At 51.4% G+C, this 21,023-nt stretch overlaps 1 protein-coding gene and 1 long non-coding RNA gene across 2 annotated transcripts in view; one reads left to right on the top strand and one right to left on the bottom strand.

The window, feature by feature from the left end:
- Positions 1-12,121, bottom strand: part of LOC122915608 — a 69,849-nt gene extending 57,728 nt beyond the window's left edge. Inside the window, exon 1 of the long non-coding RNA XR_006386070.1 lies at positions 12,105-12,121. This is a non-coding gene — a long non-coding RNA (uncharacterized LOC122915608). The remainder of the gene's footprint in view (positions 1-12,104) is intronic.
- Positions 12,122-12,301: 180 nt separating this feature from the next.
- On the top strand, positions 12,302-17,079 carry SRXN1 (sulfiredoxin 1). The gene is made up of 2 exons (XM_044263306.1): positions 12,302-12,584; positions 16,280-17,079. Exons 1-2 carry the CDS (start codon positions 12,369-12,371, stop codon positions 16,481-16,483), a joined length of 420 nt encoding a protein of 139 aa, XP_044119241.1. The 5' UTR covers positions 12,302-12,368; the 3' UTR covers positions 16,484-17,079.
- The last annotated feature ends 3,944 nt before the right edge of the window (positions 17,080-21,023 follow it).

Genomic DNA, 21,023 nt, shown 5'->3' with positions numbered 1-21,023 from the left:
ACAGGCCCTGCAGCTCCCAGGCCACATTTCAACCCCAGACCCTCCTTCGGCCTCTGCCGAGTCTTGCTGTATGTGTGCCCACCTAGGGACTGAATCCTTACCCCTCTTTGGAGTCCCCAGTCTGTCCCTGATCCCCTCTGTAACCCGGCCTTAGGTCCAGTCATTCACATCCCCCTACACTACGCTCACATGTATTTCCCACTCTCCAGTCCTGGGGCCTTCTCAATCACTCCCACCCCCTATTCTCTCCAGACCCCTTCATCCCTCCAGTAACTCTCACCCTTTTGAGTTCACCTGACCTGGGGCAGACTTGAGGGGCAGTTCAGGCCCTGCCCCCTAATGTAGTCCTCCTCTCACCCCAGGACAGCCCCTCCCTGGGCTTCCAGCCTCCAGCTGCCCCCTCCCCAGATTCTCTGAGCACTTTCCCCCACCCCCAGGACTACAGGACCCCTCCTTATTTGTTTGGGGGGGGAGTCTGGGGCACCTCACAAATGCCCTTCCCCCTGTCTGGCTGGGCCTCTCCAGTTATTTATTTATTTATTTATTTATTTATTATTTATCTATTTATTATTATATTTAATCTTTTGGCCTCACCCAGGGATGGTCTGGCTTCCCCAGCTGGACTGGGAGGTCAGGGAGCCAGGCAAGGAGAGGGACAGCAAAGGCCATAGAAGGCTGTCCCCCTGCCCCCAACACACACACCCCATCTGGGGAGTGAGGGAGGAGCCTCACCCTCATCAGAGCCTGAACTCTTTAGGGAAGAGGGCACGAGAATGGGAGGGATAGCCTGCTGACCCTACACTTGGGGGGTGAGCTGTATGAAGAGGTCCAGTCATGGGGCAGGTCCCCGCCCTCCTGAGCCTTCCACTCCCACTCCAGGGAGACCGCAGAGAGGAACTCCTCAATTCGTTTCCTATTTATTCCTCTTCTTGAGGGACCCCAGGTTCCAGGGACCGACTGAGCCCCGGACCCCACTGGGGCCTCCGGCCCACTCCGCTCCGGGAGGAGCGCTCCCTCCCGGCCATGTCTATGCAACTCTCCCGGGCAGAGGGGCCGGGGCTGCCAGCCGCCCCACGTTGGCCGCCACTACCTCCCCCGCCGCGCTTTTGCATGCCCGGGCGAGGACTGAAGCACACACCTCCACGCTCACAGGCCCTGGCCCCCTCTGCTTTAACTAAGCACACGCCTCTGCCCCATCACTAGGCGCCCAGCTCTGGGGGCAGGAGTCCTGGACTCTCCTACCCTCCCTCTCTCCCCTCAGCCACAAAGGAGGGTGGAGACTGGAGGGGCCGCTGGAGCAGGGGCACTTCTCTAGGGCTTCTCAAAGCTCTAGGCCGCCTGGGGAAGGGAGGCAGCAGGGATGTGGGGAAGGGAGATGGGTAGCAGAAGCAATTACGGAGGGTGTTGACCCTGTAAATAGGAACTTCCGACAGCAATAATTTTCCATGCATGCTAAGCCTTTTGGCCATATTTTGTATGAGCGCTTGGCGCTCCCCCTCCCTCCTCCTCCCCCATGTCGCACCCCAGACCCCTCTCCCTTCCTCACCTCCAGCAGTATTACTTGTAACGCAATTCAGGGATATTAAAGGGACTTTGGCCACTCACCAGTGCCTCTAGACCTTGTCATTGGGGAGGAGTGTGGGCAGGGGTGGCATCTGAGAGGTAGCTGGATTTTTTTTTCTTTTTTCCTTTTTACATTTCTTAAACATATTAATCCTGTTTGTTTGTTTTCTATTAATCTTGTTGATTGCAGCTACATTTTTTTTTCCCACTCCATTTCCCTCCCTCTAGCCTGAATGCCCTGTAGTGGCCCCCCCCCAACCCCAGCAGTGGGTTGGGGGAGGGTGTCCTTTGACATCCACAGACTCCCAGGCATTCCTCAGTCCTAAATAGTCCTCAAATACTGGCGTTGCAAACTCAAAGACTTCAAAAACCAGATTAATAGTATGAATGAAACAGTTTCCTTTCATTAAGGACTGTTGGAAACTGTGACTAACAGGAGAGACTGTGTCTCACCTTAAAGAATTCAAGTTAACTCTACCTGCCAAACGAATATATCAGTGAGCTAGACTGGTCTCTTGACAGCCAGTTTACAGCCCCTATTTCTTCCCCCCACTTCATCCTCTGCTGCTTCGGCTGAGTCTCTGGCCGGCCCTTTTGGTCACACCTGACCAAGTACATGCATGCCAAAAGGTCAACTTTGGCTCAGCAGGCAAAGTTGTCCCAAAACAGTAAACTGTCCCTAGAGCCAGTGAATGACTTATCTTCAAAAGTGTCCACGAGGATGCTGAACAACCGAGCCGTCCTCCTTGCCAGCTGCGTTGGTGTTCTTTCAAAATACACACAGGTCCTTGCCTGACTAAAAAATCTCACTGGGGACCATCACAGCATGCTACTCACTGCATCTCCCAGCTTGGACCCATGGAGAGGTGAGGCCCATGTGCTCTGGGGACTGGATGCCAGGCGACGGGCTGGAACTCCATCTCCCCTAGGGCCACCTTTTGGGATTCCTCCTTTTGTGGGCGGTACACTCAACTTTAAGACCCTCAGCCTGGTGCCCATCTGCCTCTCCGTTCGCACGCCCCTGGACAGGTGGCTATAATCTGAGCAATGTGCTTTGTGACTGCAGCTATGACAGTGGTTTGGGCCCCTGCCAGATCTCCAGTGGGGTGCTGAGGGGCCCAGGCATGTGTTGCCTTCCTTTGCCGGCCACGCACCGTCATCTGTGGCTACACACTGCTTCTGACCCAAAGTTGCATCACTTACATCTGCTTCAGATCCAAGGGGCAGAGCCCACTCTAGACCCACATTTTATAAACATCTCATTCCCTATATTAAATACCCTTAAAACAGAAAGTGTTTGACACAGGGAACCAGCTGCTGAAATATTTGCTGAAAGGACTGAAGGGGAGAGTCCTCCACTAGACCCCTAGAACATCCCCACAGAACTGGCCCACCAGTGGAGCTGCCGCCTCTTCCAAAACCAGAAACGGGCATTCAGCAGCTCATGGAACTACCGAGCTCAAGAACACAGCACTATTGGTGAGACCCAAGGATCAGGAGGCCCCCACCACTGCCATACTGCCATTCTTTTTTTTTTTTTTTAAGTTTTTATTCATTTAACATAGAGATAAAGAGTACAAGTAGGCAGAGCAGCAGGCAGAGGGAGAGAGAGAAGCAGGCTCCCTGCCAAGCAAGGAGCCGATGCAGGACTTGATCCCAGGACCCTGGGATCATGACCCAAGCCAAAGGCAGCCACTTAACCCACTGAGCCACCCAGGCGTCCCCCCCATCACTGCCTTTCAAACTGTCTCCTGTCTCCCACTGTGCTGGTGGCTCAATGCTGGTACACGGTTACAGAAAACCTAGGGTCTCCATGTGCCAGCAGCCAGAGACAAGGCTCTAAGAAAATGGTACCTGCCCACTTCTGCCACCCACAGGAGAGCATCTAATTGGCTGAGTCGAGTTCACTGTCATTATCCTTGCTGCAGAGAAGTCTGAGTGATGTAGTTTTTAACTCATACATATAATACAGAAGGTACCCTAGAGGGAGGTGGGGATGGCTGCTGGGTACCTACTATCTAGCTCCCATCCTTCCCTCCTTGACAGGCAGCCATACAATTTGGGAACCGAACATCAGCTTAAGGGGTGGTCCGGATCAGTCGAAGAGTAATCCTGTCCCGCGTGGGCTGATAAATGGGTCTCTGACTCAATTCTGGCCAATGAATCTTGAGGAGAGGGTCACTGGAATCTTTCAGGAAAGTTCACTTCTCCTTCTTCTTTAAGAGAAAGGAAGCCAAGTCTCTCTTCTCTCTGAACTTGAACAGGGAAGCATATCATCTTGTGACCAAGAAGGCAACCAGCCTTAGCCGATGCCCACACCCTCGACAGCAAAGCAAAGGGACAGAAAAAGCCCACATCCCAGATGACATCCCAGAGTGCCAAAAAAACTGCCCTAAAGCCCACTCGGTATGCTGCCTTGACACTTCATGGTGTGTGACCTGAGTGTCTTTACTGTTTAAGTCAGCCGGACCAGGCCTGCTATCCATGACCCTTAGCACCTCAACTGGCCACACATTCCAGGCTGCTTTTCCTGGTTCTCTCAGGGCCCTCCATGACTCAACTCTGGTTCTCCACATACCTCTCTGGCTGCTCCACCTAGCGTCTTGGCGGACTCATGTTCCTACGCCCCAGGAAGGAACCCCGTTCCTGTTCCTTCTTGTATCCTTTGCATTCCACAAGGTTCTCTCCTAGACTCTCCTCCTCTCACTGTACTCTCGTGAAACCCACGACTTCCATTTCCACCCACAGGCGGATTAGCAGATCTACATTTTCAGTTCTAACCTCCTCTCCAAGCCGCAAATCTGTATCTGCCTGCAGGCCACCTCCTCTTTGATATCCCAAAGGCACAGACTAGCCAAGTCTGAGGCTGCGATGTGCTTCCCCCACCTCCATGGATAGCACCATCCAGTCTTGCATCCCCAAAACCCAGAAGTCATCTCTCCCACCTCTGTCTCCCCATTCTAGCATCCAGTCTGACACCAGCTCCTGGTGTTGTTCTTCTCCATGTTCTCAGTCCCCATCCCAGTCCACAGCTCCCACCATCTCTTCCCTGGACCAGCCTTCTCACAGGTCTCTCTGGATCCATTCTGCCTCCCCCACCTCCTTCCTCTCTTCACAGCAGCAACAGGGTTCTTTTCAAAAATTCAGGATTTTTTTCTTGATCATATCACTACCACCCACCAACCCCACTTCCCTGCTTAAAACACTTCAATGTCTTCCTCTGGAGGGAGAGAGGGAGTGGAACACACCTAGGGTGACTTTTAAAGCCTTCTCTGGTGTGGCTCTTTGCATCATTCCAGTTGAATCTTCAACTATGGGACCAGGTGCCTCCTTTCCGCAGTTTTATTCTCTTCTGCCACAGGGCATTTGCATAAACTATTCTCCCCACCAGTAATATATACTCCATCTGCACCACCATCACTGCCACCCTTACTAGTTAATGCCTTTTCCATCCTTCATCTCCCCTCAAGGGGTCACATGCTGCTCATCTGTAGCACTTACCATCAGGGTACACTTTTCCATTAATCCATGTGATTATTTGGTCATTATCTGTCTCCTCCACTAGACCGTAAACATCATGAGACTGACAGCAAAGAGTCTTTTTGCTCATCACTAAATCCCCTAGATCTAGCACAATGCCTAGCCAATAGCAGATGAATGATAATTATTTTTTAATGAACTATATACATTTAAGTCATAATCAATAACAGTGGCTTATGCTTTAAAAAAAAAAAAATTGTCTCTGTCCCTCATGGCCATAGCTGACTGGTTCAAATGTGGGCCTCTGGCTAGAATTTGGAAATTTCCTGTCTTCATCTCTCTGAGTCATAAGACCAACTAGCTACTCATCATTATCCCTTCTCTCTTTCCTTGGTAAGAGCACTCCAATTTTAGCTAAGCACACTGCCACATGGAATGAAAACTACATATCCCAGCTGCCTTTGTGGCCAGGGGTGGCCGTGGGACCAACTTCTGACCAAACACATGCCAGGAAAAGTGTTATATGGGACTTCTGAGACAGCCCCCTAAAAGGGGGGAGGGTCGTGTCCTCTTGCTTTTCCACGTTTCTACCCCCTTTCAGGCGGGCACTTTAGCCTCAATCTTTTCCAGAAGGTGACTTTGAGAGTAAAAGCCCAACTCTAAAAGGATGGAGTAGACAGATAGAAAGGGTCTGTGCCCCCAGCAACCATGAAGCCACCACCCCAACCCCAGATTTCCTGTTTCCAGACTCTTTTCCATGAAAGGTTACACTTTAGTGTATTTTAAACCTCTCTTGTCAGGCTTCTCTTGCTAAAAGCCAAACATAATTCCCACTGACAGCCACGTTCCTGTCATGTGGAGGTAATCCCTCTGCCAAGTGAGGGACACAGTCTCTGAACCCACTTTTCCCTGAGGCCCAGATTCACCTTGCTGTCAAGAGAGCCAAATGTCCCCATTTTCATTAAGCTAATTCACATTGGCTTTCCTCACTTGCAAACAAGAATCTTGGCTAATACATCGAGATGAGTCTAGAAGTGCAAGCACGGAGAGACCTTCAAGATCTATTATTAATTCAAAATGTAATCAAATGGCTCATATTTATTGAGCCCGTAAAGCATGTTGGGCACTGTTCTAAGGACTTTACCTACATCATCTGTTTTCATTCTTCCAACAACCCTACAAATTAGGTGCCCTTCTTTTGGCCATGTTGCAGGTTAGGAAACTGAGGCACAGACAGACGACTGGCCCCAGGTCATGCATCGAGCAAGAGATGGGTCATTTAAACCCAGGCAAGGGGCAGAACTCTTGGGGATGACCTGTGAAACTGCCCCTTTGCCCTAGTTTTGCCCCTTTGTCCTCCCCCAACCCCCATCAGCCCTGGTAGCAGAGCCGGAGACTTGAGTGCAGGCCATTCCTCTGGGAGGTGATTCCAGGAACCAGGAGCAAGAAGAGTAAGACAGAGTGGGTGTTAGTGAGCTTACCACTGCAACAACATGGTTGGGGACTGCTGGTCTTTAAAAAGGGTCTGGAAAGTTCCAAATGGTCTGGAACACCTCTCACAATTGTCTACCTGTGACGATGGAAAACTGGCTTTACTCACCAGCTCTTGTCCCCATCAGTGAACACCCTAACATCTCTGGAATGTGCTTGTGAAGGAGCAAAGCTCCCACAGGGAAGGAAAATGTGGATGACACAGGGAGCTGGGGCTGAGAAGCCAGCAGAGCTTGGACAGCACCTCCCATCACAATATCTGTGGAAATCAGAGGTTGGGCCGAGAGGACTGGACACTGACACCCAGGCTTTTACTCCCCACTTTCCTCATCAGCAAACCTCACATCTGTCCGGACGTCCACCCGCCCCTGAGCGCCTCCAGGTGGCTCAAAGGAGGCTGACCTCAGGGGTGTGGCTGACTGGTCTCTGAGCCAACCCCAGTCATCCCAGTGGGTGACAGGCTCCAGCACCCATGCTTAAATAGCTCAGACACGGCCTGTCCCTGGAGAACATAATTAACCCTGACTCAAGGATCCCAACCAGACTGGAGAGAAAAGCTTTAATTCCATCATTGCCGGAAGGAAGGGGGGGGCGGGGTCTCTCTTCTGGACGTGAACTGCTCTGGACTGAGTTTGTGTCCCCCTAAAATTCATATGTGGAAGCCTAATCCTCAGTGCAATGGCATGTGGAGGTGGGAGGCAGGGCCCTCATGAAAGTGATGAGTGTCCCTACAGGCAGAGAGCCCAGAGAGCTCCTCGCCCTTCCCCCACAGGAGAGCAGCAAGAAGACAGCAGTCTGCAAACAAGGAAGAGGTTCACCACTCCTTGATCTCGGACTTCCGGCCCCCAAGACTGTGGGAAATAAATGTTTATTGTGTAAGCAACCCCAGTCTATGGTATTTTGGTATAATGCCCCAAGCTAAGACATAAGCAGGGAAGGAGGTTGCCGCAGTTGGCGCCAGCAGCCATCTTGTGACAAGGAGAAGCAGCTGAAGTGTGAAGCTGCGTCAAGACCGCATGGAGAGGGGAGCTTTTCAACAGGCACTGAAGCTGCAGAAGACAGAGGCAAACTTTCTGCCTAAAATAAGAACAAGAAACTCAAGGGTTGGTAGAAGTGACAAAGAGAAGATGAAGAGGAAAACAGAAAGAGAGAATGGGACCAAGCAACATGGCAGGATCCCGCACATAGAAATGGACAAGAGCATTTCAGGGGTGGGGGGATCTAAAATGTAATGTTCCTTTTTTTTTTTTTTAAAGATTTATTTATTATTTATTCGACAGACAGAGATCACAAGTAGGCAGAGAGGCAGGCAGAGAGAGAGGAAGAGAAGCAGACTTGCTGCAGAGCAGAGAACCTGATGCAGGGCTCGATCCCAGGACCCCGGGATCATGACCTGAGCTGAAGGCAGAGGCTTTAACCCACTGAGCCACCCAGGCACCCTGTAATGTTCCTTTTATGGCACAGAAATCCTTTCCTCTTCCCAAACACTCAGAAAAGTCGTCCGTAGACCCAAATGCCTGCTGCGTGAAATTCTTTGTCAAAAATGAAAGGGGAGGAGTAGAGAGCCCAGGGGCAGGATGGGGAGAGCAGGTAGTCAAGACTTTAGCCGCAGACAACAAACCTGGACTCTGGCTGGTGTGGACAGAAAAGGAATTTATTGATGTCCTGCCCCTAATTCCCTTGGACCACCTCTGAGTTCACACTGTAAGCAGGCAGCTTCATCTTCTGGGTCCTCAGATGATGCCTTAGTTTGAGCACAGAGCAGCCAGTCGAGGGGGAAGTGTAACAACCTCAGGCCACCCTCCACCAATGAAGGACAGGCGTCAGTGAATAAATACCCAGCCCTGTCCCTCAGGGGGACAATTCTGATGCACGATGCATAATGCTGAGAAGCCCTAGCTGGAGTGAGCCCCACTTGCCCACCAAGTTAACCTGCTCATCAGCGTACCCTTTATTGGCATTTCTCCCTTCCCCAGTACTTCCTGGCATCGCCTCCTACAGTGATGTGTGTTCCAAAGATGGCCACAACAACACCTCCCACCCACAAGCTCTTTTAGAACCTTGCTCTTCCTTCCTTCAAGAGACGGAGTCTCTGTCCCCTTCCCTTAAGCCGGGGGGGTGGGGACACTTGTGACAACTCCCTCAAATAGAACACTGCAGAAATGATGCTATATGACTTCTAAGACGAGACTGGAAAAGGCCATGAAGTTTCTGCCAGGTTCTCTTAGGACACTCACTCTTAGAAGCCAGCCGCCATGCTATGTGGAAGCCCAGGCCACATGGAGAGGCCACATATGGACGTCCCTACACCTACTGACCAGGCAGTACCATCCAACAGATAGGTAACGGAAATCATCTCCAGATGCTTCCAGCCCCGGCCATCAAGTCACTCCCCGCTGTTGAGTCACCTGGATGGTGGCCCAGACATTGGGGAGAAGAGACAAGCCATCCTCGTTGTGCCCTGTCTGAATTCTTGACCCACAGACTCTGTGGGGATAGTAAAGTGATTATTTTATGCCTTTACATTTTGGAGTGGTTGGTTCTGCAGCAGTAATAACTGGAACTTTCTCCAAATAAACTACCTGCGCACAGTCCCTGTCTCTGCATCTACTTTTGGGAGAATCCAAACGAAAACACAAGGATGTTGCATAGATGCCAGAACCTCTCCAACTTCCAGTTCCAGGCTTCCATTGGCCCTGGTGGAAGGTCCTTCATCTTACCTCCAGGGAGAAGCTTGTCTCCATCACTGGTGAAAGGACAGACGGGCCAGTATAAGGAACCGCTGATTGGGCAGGTCTGGCCAGATCCTCTCACCTCCATCTACACCACCAGGGCATCTGCCCCCCAACACAGTTCTGAGAGTGGGGAAAGAAGGTTCCCCACAGGAAAACTAGGTTCCAGTTAGCTTTGGGGGAGGGTGTTTTTTGTTTTGGGTTTTTTTTTTTTTTTTTAATTTACTTGACAGAGATCACAAGTAGGCAGAGAGGCAGGCAGAGAGAGAGGAAGGAAAGCAGGCTCCTGCTGAACAGAGAGCCCGATGCGGGGCTCGATCCCAGAACCCTGGGATCATGACTGAGCCGAAAGCAGAGGCTTAACCCACTGAGCCACCCAGGCGCCCCATGTTTGTTTTTTTAAGATTTGTTTGAGAGACAGCATGAATGTGCAAGGGGAGGGACAGAGGGAGAGAGAGAGAGAATCCCAAGTAGACTCCCTGCTGAGCGTGGAGAGCCTCCCTGCTCCCAAGGGCTGGATCTCATGATCCTGAGATCATGACCTGAGCCAAAATCAAGAGTCAGATGCTTAACTGACTGGGCCACTCAGCACCCCCAGACCTTGCTAGTTCTGCTCAGCAATCAGTGGCCATGAACTTCAGGGGATAATAGACACTCCTGAGCACAGAAGTTAGTGCCAACTAACCTAAGCCAATTATGTTTATTCCACTCCCCTTGCCAAGGATCGTTTTGAGCATGGATAGATGATATAATTCTTGATTTTATTATTATATATAATATTATATTATATTATAAGAGATATGAGTAAAAGGCGCTTGGGCAGGGAGTGGAGGGGTAAGGAATAATTGGTTAAGCTTTCTTCACTCTTAAAAAGAAGCACAAAGGGATGTCCTAATTTCTTCCTCTGAAAGTTGTTGTACAGTGATGTGATGCTCGGTGCTACAGCAGCCATCTTGGGACTGCCAGGCGGCAAGCTCTAGGATTAAAATCCAGAACACAGAGGATGAAAAACTAAGAACCTGCTGCCTACAATGGCAGATGGGACATTATACAAAGCACGGAGCACTTATACAAACCTTCACAATTCACACCCATACCGACTTCAGGTGACAGGCAGTATTGCTCATCAGAAAGGGTTATGAGTTCAGGTACGGAAAGGATCAGTAACTAGCCCATATTGCAGCCTCCCCTCCTGACAGTGGGTACCATTTCTGGTTTTCTCCAGCTAAGAGGGTGACAGGCATTCCCATGCAGATGCCAAGCAGGGTGAAGAGGAGGAAAATCAAACCAAATAAACCTATATTTACCAGATATGCCTGTTTTCAACCAGGTGTGATGCTGTCCAACCTCCTTGCCTTTGTTCAAGCTGTGCTTGTGTCTGGAATGTCCTTCATGTCTACCTTCCATTCAACACTAACCAAGTGCCACGTACCTTTCTAAACCCTAAGTATGTTACTCTCATTTACTCCCCCTGGCAATCCAGAGAAGAAACTGAGGTAAGAGAAGGTGAGTTACCCCCCACCCTCCACACTCACACACAAAAACACACGCATACCCTCTCATGTCACACGATTTAGTAGGTGGTGGAGTTAGGATTCAAATCCATGCCATTAAGTGACTCCAAAGCCTACACCTGCTTCTTTCCCTTCCCTTTCCAGGACCAAGCCACTTTCCAATTTGAATCCCTCTCCCTGAGGAGTCTTTCCTCAGGCTCTCAGTCAAATAGAGCCTCTCCTTCAGCTCTCTGGGTGTTCATGATAAAACCAGTCACTTTCCTTGGTTACTGGTCTTGGAAGCACAGATTTGTCCCCCACTCTGCCCTCCATCAGCCATTATCTCCAAATGTTCCACCATTTCCCCACACCTTCTTAACAGAAGAGACGCTGAGGCTCAGAGAGATTAAGCAACTTGCCTGAGACCACACAGCTAGGAAGTGGCCAAATGGGATCCAAACCCTGGCAAATCTGTGCCAAAGTCCTAATGTTGCCATAGATGCTGATAAACACCTGGAATTTAAACCAGGAGCCTCTGCCTACCTCCCCCTGGCCCCAGAGGACGCTGGGTGCTGAACCAGGGCCTCAGAGGACTTTGAATGGAAGAGAGTGGGGCTGGCACTCAGCATGTCTGGACCCAAGGCACCACCACCCACCCCACCCCACCCACTCCGCAGCCTCAGTGTCCACATCTGTAAGCTGGGTTACAGGCTCAGGTGGCTTTCATTTTCAGCTGCCTTGCCTTGGACAAGCAGTTCAATAATTCTGTCCCTAACATCTACGTCTTAGTGGTGCTATGAGGATGCGATGTGTGCATGTTTAGGGCCGTGCCCACACATTGTCAGCAGCATTCCGGAAGGCTCCCTGTGACAGTTACTTTGGCTGAAAAGAGGCAGCCAGCAGTGAGGTACAGAATGTACCTTGAGGTGAGACACCCTGGATTTGAACCAGCCACTTATTAGCTCCGTGACCTTGGGCAATCACTTAAAGCTCACTTTGCCTCAGTCTTCCCATCTGTAAAAGGGGAATAATAATCACACTTATCTCGCGGGGTTGTTTGGAGACTGAAATAAGTTAATATACATGCAAAGGCTTCCGAACAGCGCCTGACAACACCAAATCGTAGTTTTAAATCACCTTCTTGGCTCTTCCAGCTACTGCTCCGACGCACAGCCGGGGCAGCCTAGCACCGCGGGTTTTGCCAACTCATCCTCGCTGGGCAGGTCCTGCCGCCCCTCCCCACCCCCCCTCGTCCCCGCCCCCGCCCCCGCCCCCGCCGGGGGCCTGAGTCACCAGGGCCTCCGCGTCAGCCGCGCCCCTCCCGCCCCACAACCTGCAGACTCACCCTGAGTCAGCCCGCCCGGGCGCTTCCACTGCGGGACGCGGCGCGGCGGAGGGGAGGCTGCGGGGCGCCCCCCCGCGGACAGCCCGAGTCCCGCGCGGACCGCAGCGCGCAGGCCGCGGGGAGCGCGGGGCCGAACCACTCCCGGGTGGAGGAGACGCGCGCTCGCCCCGGCGGCCGCCCCCGCCGCCTGCGCGGAGTGGTACGGCCCGGCCCGGGTTAAAGCTCGCGGGCGGCGCGGCGGCGGCAGCTGGCGGCGGAGGAGCAATGGGGTTGCGCGCGGGAGGAGCACTGGGCAGGGCCGGGGCCGGGATCGGCCGGGGGGCGCCTGGGGGACCCGGGCCCGGCGGCGGCGCGCAGGGCGGCAGCATCCATTCGGGCTGCATCGCTGCAGTGCACAACGTGCCGCTGAGCGTGCTCATCCGTCCGCTGCCGTCCGTGCTGGACCCGGCCAAGGTGCAGAGCCTCGTGGACACGATCCGGGTGAGGCCCGGGGAGGCGGGCCGGAGGGAGGGCTCCGCAGGAGGGTGGTCACACTGGACGCGAGACCGCACTGGTTCCAGGCGCTGTGCCGGAGCCCGGCATTTGCTGTGTGACCTTGAGCAAGGGGCTGGGCCTCTCTGGACCTCTGTTTCCTCTATTGGACTGGCAGGAGATTGGTGGAGATAATTTTAAAAACGATCGCTAACTCTATTTATAAAGATAGATAGCCCTTGCAGTGCCCAGGAGCTGTTTCAAGTGCCTAAGCTTCATGCCAGCCCTGTGAGGTAGATGCTACTACTGCCCTCTTTCACAGACCAGGAAACTGAGGCACGGGAGGACTTTTTTTTTTTTCCTTTAAGCAACTTCTCCAAGGTTAGGCAGTTTGAAAGTGGCAGAGTGGCTCCAGCGCCCAGCTGCATGGCCACCACACTCTGGAGTTAAGCCGTGCTGTCATTTCTGGGAGTCAGTCCGTGGCAGTGGGACGGGACATGTCATGCCTGCTGGAAGGCCCTTGCTGTAACTGGACCTGGGAGAGGACAGGGGTCAGCCTCATCATTGAGGGAGGGTGTTGAAGAATGGGGAAGTGATCCTGGCAGGAACTTTATGGGGGAAAAGAACGTTTGTCCGCTTAGGCCTGCATGGGATCACGTCACCTTTCCCCATCAGACCCTTGGTGGCTCCGTGAGACTCCCAAGTCCCCTCGGACCCCTCTGCCGCTCCCCAGAATGGTGTTCAGCCCTAGGGTTTGTACCACTGTACCTTTTGCCAGGAAGTGCTGCCCCAGATAGCCACAGGGCCTGCTCGCTCTCTTGGTTCGGGCCTCTGTCCCCTCTCTGTCCTTGCTAACACTGTCCTGGCCTCTCAAGATTTCTTCTTGAACCCGAGCTATTTCTCCATAAAGCACTTCTGTCCACCTGACTTTTATATATTTGTGTTTTATTATCTGTCTTCCCCACCTCAGGTCAGCTGCACAAGAGCAGGGACTTTGGTCATATCCTGGCTGTTTCCTCAGCACTGACTAGCGTGATGTCTGGCTTTTCCCGGAGGATCCACCCCTGAGCCTTTGCACAGGCTTCCCCCACCCGCCCTGCCAGGAACTCTTCCATCTCTTCTTTACTGTTTCTAACTCCTTCTTGGTCTTGCTGTCCCAGTGTCAGTGTCTTCCCTGACGCCCCCTACCGGGTTAGTGGCCTGGGGTGGGGGTGGGGGGCAGACACCTGCATGCTCCCCAGCACAGCTCTGATCCCACTGGGTTTGAATGTCCTGTTTAGACACCTGTCTTCCATGCTTGAACCATATGCCGGGTGAGGGCAAGAACCAAGCCTGTCTTTGCTTAACCATATGTATTCATTTTCTATGGCAACTGTAACAAATTACCAGGAACCAGTGGCTTAAAACAATACAAATGTATTAGTTCATAATTCTATAATTCAGAAGTCCAAAATGCGTCTCAGGGGGCTAACATCAAAGTGTCAGCAAGGGCCGCATTCCTTCTGGAGGCTTTTGGGAGGAATCCCTTTCCTTGCCTTTCCCAGCTTCTAGTTCTTTGGCTCATGGCTTCTTTCCCCCATCTTCAAAGCCAGTGACATCGGACCTCCTCTTTTGCCTTTTCCACTTTCAGGGATGCCAGTGATTACATTCAGCCCATGTGGATAACCCAGAATAATCTCTCCGTCTCAGAACCTTAACTTCATTCCATCTGCAAAGTCCCCTTTACCTTCCCAGGCTCCAGGGATTAGGATGTGGACGTTTTGGGGGGCCATGACTCTACCCACCCACCACTGTCCCCCCCGGTGCCCAGCACAAGGCCTGTCCAACACCAGCCCCTCGTTCATACCCCGCTGCCAGACAGGCTGTGCTCTGCGCCTCACAGGCATCAGCTCCGTGACTCTTCACCTGCAGCCCCAACGAGCATCCACACCTATTTTACAGATGAGGAGTGGTGCTCGGAGCACTGAGCCCATTTGCTCCGGGTGTCCGGCGGCTCAGCGGAGGAGCTGAAATTTAGATGCAGGTGTTTTGGGGTCCAGAGTCCCTCCTGTCCCTACTGGGCCTTACTGCTTACTCATCATTTCTGGAATAAATGGATAAATGAATCCATCAAATAAGCATAATAAAAGAGAACCCTGGGAGGGGGCTGCCTGGTGGCTCAGTGGGTTAAGCTTTTGCCTTCGGCTCAGGTCATGATCTCAGGGTCCTGGGATCGAGCCCTGCATTAGGCTCTCTGCTCAGCTGGGAGCCTGCTTCCCCCTCTCTGCCTGCCTCTCTGCCCACTTGTGATCTCTGTCTCTCTGTCAAATAAATAAATAAAATCTTCAAAAAAAAAGCAAACCCATGGGCCAGTGGCAGGAAGCCTTCTAGGCAGCTCTCACCTAATGTGGTCTCCCCACTGTGCTCCATCCCCTAGCCCACCCTACCTCAGGCTTTACCCACCCTGCACCTGGCTGCTTAGGCCCCTAACAGGAAGTTCAACCTAGATTCTCTTCTTTTTCTTCTCACATTCAGCCCTTCTGCCAGTCTTCTCAGAGTTGCCACCATGTTCCGAACCTGTCTGCCTCTCCCCGTCCTGTCCACATCCTCATCCAGGACCAGCATCTTCTGCCGGATACCTGCAAAGGCCTCATCTTGGTTTCCCCTTTGTCCATCCCACCAAACTACTCTCTCATGACACCTTTCTAGAAGGGTCATCAAATCATGTCACCTTTTCACTGTTTAAAACACTCCAGGGCCAACCCTCTGCTCTTAGAAACCAGCCTTGCACAGCCTGGCTCCTGCTGATGTTTCTGACCTCTTATACTCCTCAACCTCGAGTCCAATACGATCACACTGGCCTCCTTGCCCTGTCTCCAGCATGGTGAACTTGTTCTGGCCTCGGGTCTTTCGCATATGCTCTTCCCTCTGCCTGCAATGCTGTTCCCTCCAGTAGTGCAGAGCATACATTATTGAGCACTTTCCATGTGCCAAGCATTGTTTAGAGTGCTTTACATATGTTAGTTCATGTAACTCAGCAGCTCTATGAGGTGGGTCTCCTGTCTTTGTCCCTATTTGATAGATGGGGCAGCAGAGGCACAGAGACTCATTGTCAAAGATCACGTACCAGTTAAGTAGCACACCTGAGATTTGAACCTAGGCAGTCAGGGTCTGACTCTAAACATTCCACCTGTCTCTCTTCCCAGGCCGACTCCTCTGCATTCAGTCTCTGCTTCCTTGTCACCTCGGATCCCTGTCCCTGGCCCGTCAGCCTGTGTCACTGTCCTCATAGCATAGATCACTCCAGCTCTCACTCTTTTCATTCCATCTGCCCCACCAGACCAGAGTCCCATGAAGGCAGGGGCTGTGTCTGTCCCATTCTACCTCTGCTTTATTCCCAGAGTCTAGAACAAGGCCAAACAGATAGTGTGAATATGGTATAATAATAAACTGATAAATGTTTAACAACCTGGTCTCTAGGGGGGGAAAAGCCCTGATTGGTAGCATCTGCTCATTTCCCTGATGTAAATCACCATGGCTGATTTTCAAGCTACTGAGTTGATGAAAACCAGCGCACAAAATTCCTGAATATTTAACAGTTGCCTCTCACAAGCCAGCGGGAGCCAGCAAATACCCTGTAGGAGCTCAGCACAGGTTAACGGAGTCTGCGTCGCAAACTGCTAAGCCTTGTGCTGTGCTCACTGACACTGTGCCCTCTTCTCCAGGAGGATCCAGACAGCGTCCCCCCTATTGACGTCCTCTGGATCAAAGGGGCCCAGGGCGGTGACTACTTCTACTCCTTCGGGGGCTGCCACCGCTATGCAGCCTACCAGCAGCTGCAGCGAGAGACCATCCCTGCCAAGCTTGTCCAGTCCACCCTCTCGGACCTCAGGGTGTACCTGGGCGCATCTACCCCAGACTTACAATAGCGACCTCCTAGGCACTACCTGACACTCCCAAGAGCCCAGAAGACACACCCAGCCTCTGGAGGGTGCTGGACCAGGCAGGAAGCAATCAGGGGCGCCATCTCTGTGCCCAGGGGGAGGTCTGACTCTGAGCACCTATTTCACGAGCTGCAAGATCTTGGACTCGTTCCTGAACCATGTGGGAGCCCCAGATTCCACTCTGCGGAAACGGGGCCCTCGAGGTATTCTTGAGAGAATGAAATGGAAAAGAAGATGGGTTTGGAGAACCACCTGTTCCTGGCTCCAGATTCCCAAGGACAAGGCTCCTACGTTTTCATCCGTGTATTTCCCATTATGTGGAACACATTCAGCCACAAGTAAGGGAAAGCCTAGGTTACAGTGGCTTAAGCAAAGAGAATTCTGGAGACAGGTGGTATTGGTGCAGCACCCCAGCGAAGGCAGGGCTCATATCTCTGATTCTTTTTGGCCTTCTCCTCGTTGCTTGTTACTTCATGGTCAAAGATGGCTGCTATGCCTCCAGGAATCGTGGATGCGTTCAAGGAAGAAAGGTGTGGGGGCTGGGGGGGGGGGAATGGCCAAGCCAGCTGTTGACTTCTATCATGAAGTCAGTCCTTTCTCAAAGGGCTGTTTCCTGTTCTGTCCCCCTGCATATTTCTACTTAGGTCTCCTTGGCCCAAACCAGTTATTGCCACCCCTGGCTGCAAAGAAAGCTAAGATGGTAGGGAACAGAATTGTTATAATTAGTAGACCATTCATAGCCCATCTCCTGGGACTGACCCACCGCTTACTAAAATAAAATTGGAATCCCACTACCAAGAGAGAACTAAGGAATTGTGTACCGGTTAGTCTTTGCTGTGTAACAGACCATCTCCAGACTTGACCACTAAAAGCACGTCATTCATTTGCCTACAGTTCTGTGGGTTTGCAATTTGGGCTGGGCACCCTGGGACAGTTGTGCTGGTCGTGCCCAGTGTCACTCCCAAGGCTGCGTGCACTCAGCTGTTACCTCGGATAGGGCTGGATGATCTAAGGTGGCCCCACTCACTTGCCTGGCATTTGGCAGCCCTAAGGCTGGGCGACTTGGTCCTTGTCCATGCAGTCTCGCCAGCAGGTTTGCTCAGGCGTATTGACATGACTTCAGAGTATCACGAGAGCAAAAGTAGAAGCTGCAAGGTTTCTAGTCCTAGGCCCAGAATTGGTACAACATCCCTTGCAAAGTTCTTTGGATCAGAGCAAATCATACAGCTGGCCTGGATTCAAGGGGGGGCAAATTCACCTCTTACCCGGAGCAACCACAAAGAATTGGTGGCATTTTTTCATCAATCACAAATGGTTGCATAGAGGCAAAATACCGTTTCTCTCGTTTTGCTCCAGACCTTGATCTGACTGAGCTGAAGTCACTAAGACATTGTCCTGGCCCTTAAATCTAGGGGAGGAGGTGATGGGGCAGGTGGATCTCTCCCAGAGCTGGGCCTGCTCTACCAGAGGCATCTGTCATGGTCTGCGTGGTGGGATAGGGGTAGGCCAGATGAGACACTCCAGAGGAATTTCTGGAAACAAGAGTCCTGGGTGAAGGGAAGAGTGACAGGAAGGGTGCAAAGTGAGGCAGGCCTTGCTCTCACTGTCCTGCTAAGGGAGCTCCATCCCTGGATGTTTTCAAGCCTCAGTTTCCCCAGCTTAGTAACCAAGACAACAGCTTTCCCACCCATTCTCTGTCCCAGGGAAAGATGACTGAGGTGACCAATTTAATGTAAATAAATGTAGTCCTAAATGCAGTATTATATCCAGGACATCGTTGGGAAAACTGGAGATCTGAATTAGGTCTGGATTTTACTTAATAATAACATACAAATGTCAGTCTCTTCATTTTGACAAATGTACATGTGAAGGGTAAAGTGATGGTGGGGTAGGCTGGGTGCAGAATTTGCACTCTTTACTCTCTTCGCAACTTTTCTGTAGATCAAAAATCACTCCCAAATAAAAGTTTATTTAATAAAAATGAGGGAGTGTAATTGCTTCAGACTGCTGGTTTAGGTTCTCAAACAAGTTTGCTAAAACACGGATGGCTGGGCCCTACCTCCAGAGTCTCTGATTTAGCAGGTCTGGAGTGGGGCTTGTGGATTTGCTCTTCGAAGGAGTTTCCGGAGCTGCTCCTGCTGCTGCTGTCCAGGGGCCACAATGCAGACTGAGGCCATGATTTTCAAATATGGTGACACCCCCTCCACCCATATTGGGCTGAGTTACAGGATTAGCCCATGTTACCGGATTAGCTTGTGCACCCACCGGTTTGTCGTAGGACATTGGACAAGCCCCTCCCTGGAGGTTTTTTCCAAGCTGTCAAATGGATTGTCTACCCCTGAGATTTGTACCAAGGGTCAGGAAGCTGAGGGCAGGTTTTGTAAACTGCCGTCACGAGATGCCGCTGGTTCATATGAATGATTACCTCCTCCTGACCCATGGGCCTAGGGTACCAGAATGGTCGCCCCTTCCTGAAAAAGCTTTTCCTTCTTACAGAGGAGACCCAAGCAGGCAGCACCAGGGGCCTGCATCTAGACAGGGAGAGGGTGGTGCGAAACAGACTTGAGGTGGGAGGGATTGGTCATTCTTTTACTATTATATGTTTTTTAAAATTTAAATCCAATTCACCAACAGAGAATACATCATTAGTGTTGGCTGCAGATTTCGGTGATTTCATCAGTTACACACGCCACCCAGAGCTCACCATGTCATTGCCCTCGTTAATGCCCATCACCCAGTTACCCCATCCTCCCACCCACCTCCCCTCTAGAAACCCTGTTTCTTTCTTTCTTTCTTTTTTCTTTTTAAGATTTTTTTAATTTGCTTGACAGAGAGAGATCACAAGTAGGCAGAGAGAGAGAGGGGGAAGCAGGGTCCCTGCTGAGCAGAGAGCCTCATGCAGGGCTTGATCCCAGGACCCTGGGATCATGACCTGAGCTGAAAGCAGAGGCTTAACCCACTGAGCCACCCAGGCGCCCCCTGTTTGTTTCTTAGAGTTCAGAGTCTCTCATGGTTTGTCTCTCTCTCTGATTTCTTCCTGTCGAAGAGGAGCAGTGTTCTGAAACCCGCTGATGGCTCTAGGTGGAGGCTGGGAGCTGCATTTTTCTTTTGCGCCAGGAGGTGGCGCTGCTTTCTGGCCGGCTAGAGCGGGGCGGGGCCTCCAGCCGGCAGAGCAAGTTCTGGGGGAAAGGGGTGGAGGGAAGGGCCTGGCTGCGAGGGAAGTGCATCAGGTGCCCAGAGAAGCCAAAGGCTTGAGGAAACCTGACTGGGAGTTTTAGGTTCTATTTACCCTGTCCCCTACTGCTCTGTGGTCTTACATCATGGCCTCTCCTCTAGTCTACACCGTGGGGGGCAGGGGCTAAGCCAGATGGTCTCAAGTTCAGCAAAAGTGGTACCTCTTGCAAGCTTCTGGATACTTCAGGCTAAGCCATATGCCTCTTCTGGGCTTCCCAGTCTGTGTGACCCCTACCCAGACAAACCATTGCCCGCCGCCCCCAGGAACTCAGGTCCAGTGAAAAGTGTGTAGGGACCCCATTGGCCCCTTGCTGCCCTGGAACTCACCCCCAGACACCACAGAAGACTTAAAATGGTTTTTAATTTCACAAGTTAGATGTGTGTGATTCACCTTTTAAACACTGAGATATTAAAATGCTAAATAATTAAAAATTTAAAAAAGAGAAGCAAGCTGAAACACACTTTGAGTCCTAGTCCTGGTGGTCCCTTTGCCCTCCCCACATTTGGGACAGTTGCCTTCATGACTTTGGCATATACCCTTCCAGACCTTTTTCTAACTTTGTAGTAGTATAGTGTGTAAAGTACAATAAAGTATGCTTTTCTTTTTTACATTATTTTGCAAATTGCCTCCCCCCCCCCCCTGCCACCAGCACTCTGCCATTCACTCCATTATTTGCCACTATTTGCCATCCACCCCATTAACTGTCTTTGCTCGTCTCCCAGAGTCTCCCTCATTCTGGTCACTTCCTCAGAGGGTCCTCCCCTGACCATCTAAACAGTCTAAACAGTCTCCTTCCCCATCATTCAGTCACCTTCCTCGGCTTTATTTTCTTTGTGGCATTTATCACACTCTCTGAAATTATCTTGTGTCTGTTTCTGTCGGTCTCACCGGCTAGAAAATATTCTCCAGGCAAAACTTGATCTGTCTTATCACTGTAGGCCCACCACCCAAAACATAGTAAGTGTTCAATAAATATTGGTTGGATGACTAAGTTCAGGGTGTGGCTCATTCTTTTTTTTTTATTAAGATTTTTTTTATTTAACAGAAGGAGAGAGAGAGATCACAACTAGGCAGAGAGACAGGCAGAGAGAGGGTGAAGCAGGCTCCCTGCTGAGCAGAGAGCCTGATGCGTGGCTCAATCCCAGGACCCTGAGATCATGATCTGAGCCGAAGGCAGAGGCTTAACCCACTGAACCACCCAGGCGCCCCTCATTCTTTTAATTGATATGTGGCATCCCAGGGTCTGAATATCAACTATTCCTAGTCACTCTCCCATTAATGGAAGTTTGA

The sequence above is a fragment of the Neovison vison genome, chromosome 8, assembly GCF_020171115.1.
Source record: "Neovison vison isolate M4711 chromosome 8, ASM_NN_V1, whole genome shotgun sequence".
In the NCBI taxonomy this organism is placed as follows: Eukaryota; Metazoa; Chordata; class Mammalia; order Carnivora; family Mustelidae; genus Neogale; species Neogale vison.
This window is presented reverse-complemented; position numbering and strand designations above follow the sequence as displayed.

Coding starts and splice junctions, on each gene's coding strand:
- SRXN1 (XM_044263306.1), top strand. CDS start 12,369: ATGGGGTTGCGCGCGGGAGGAGCACTGGGCAGGGCCGGGGCCGGGATC. Junction 12,585..16,279: donor GCCTCGTGGACACGATCCGG/GTGAGGCCCGGG, acceptor CCTCTTCTCCAG/GAGGATCCAGACAGCGTCCC.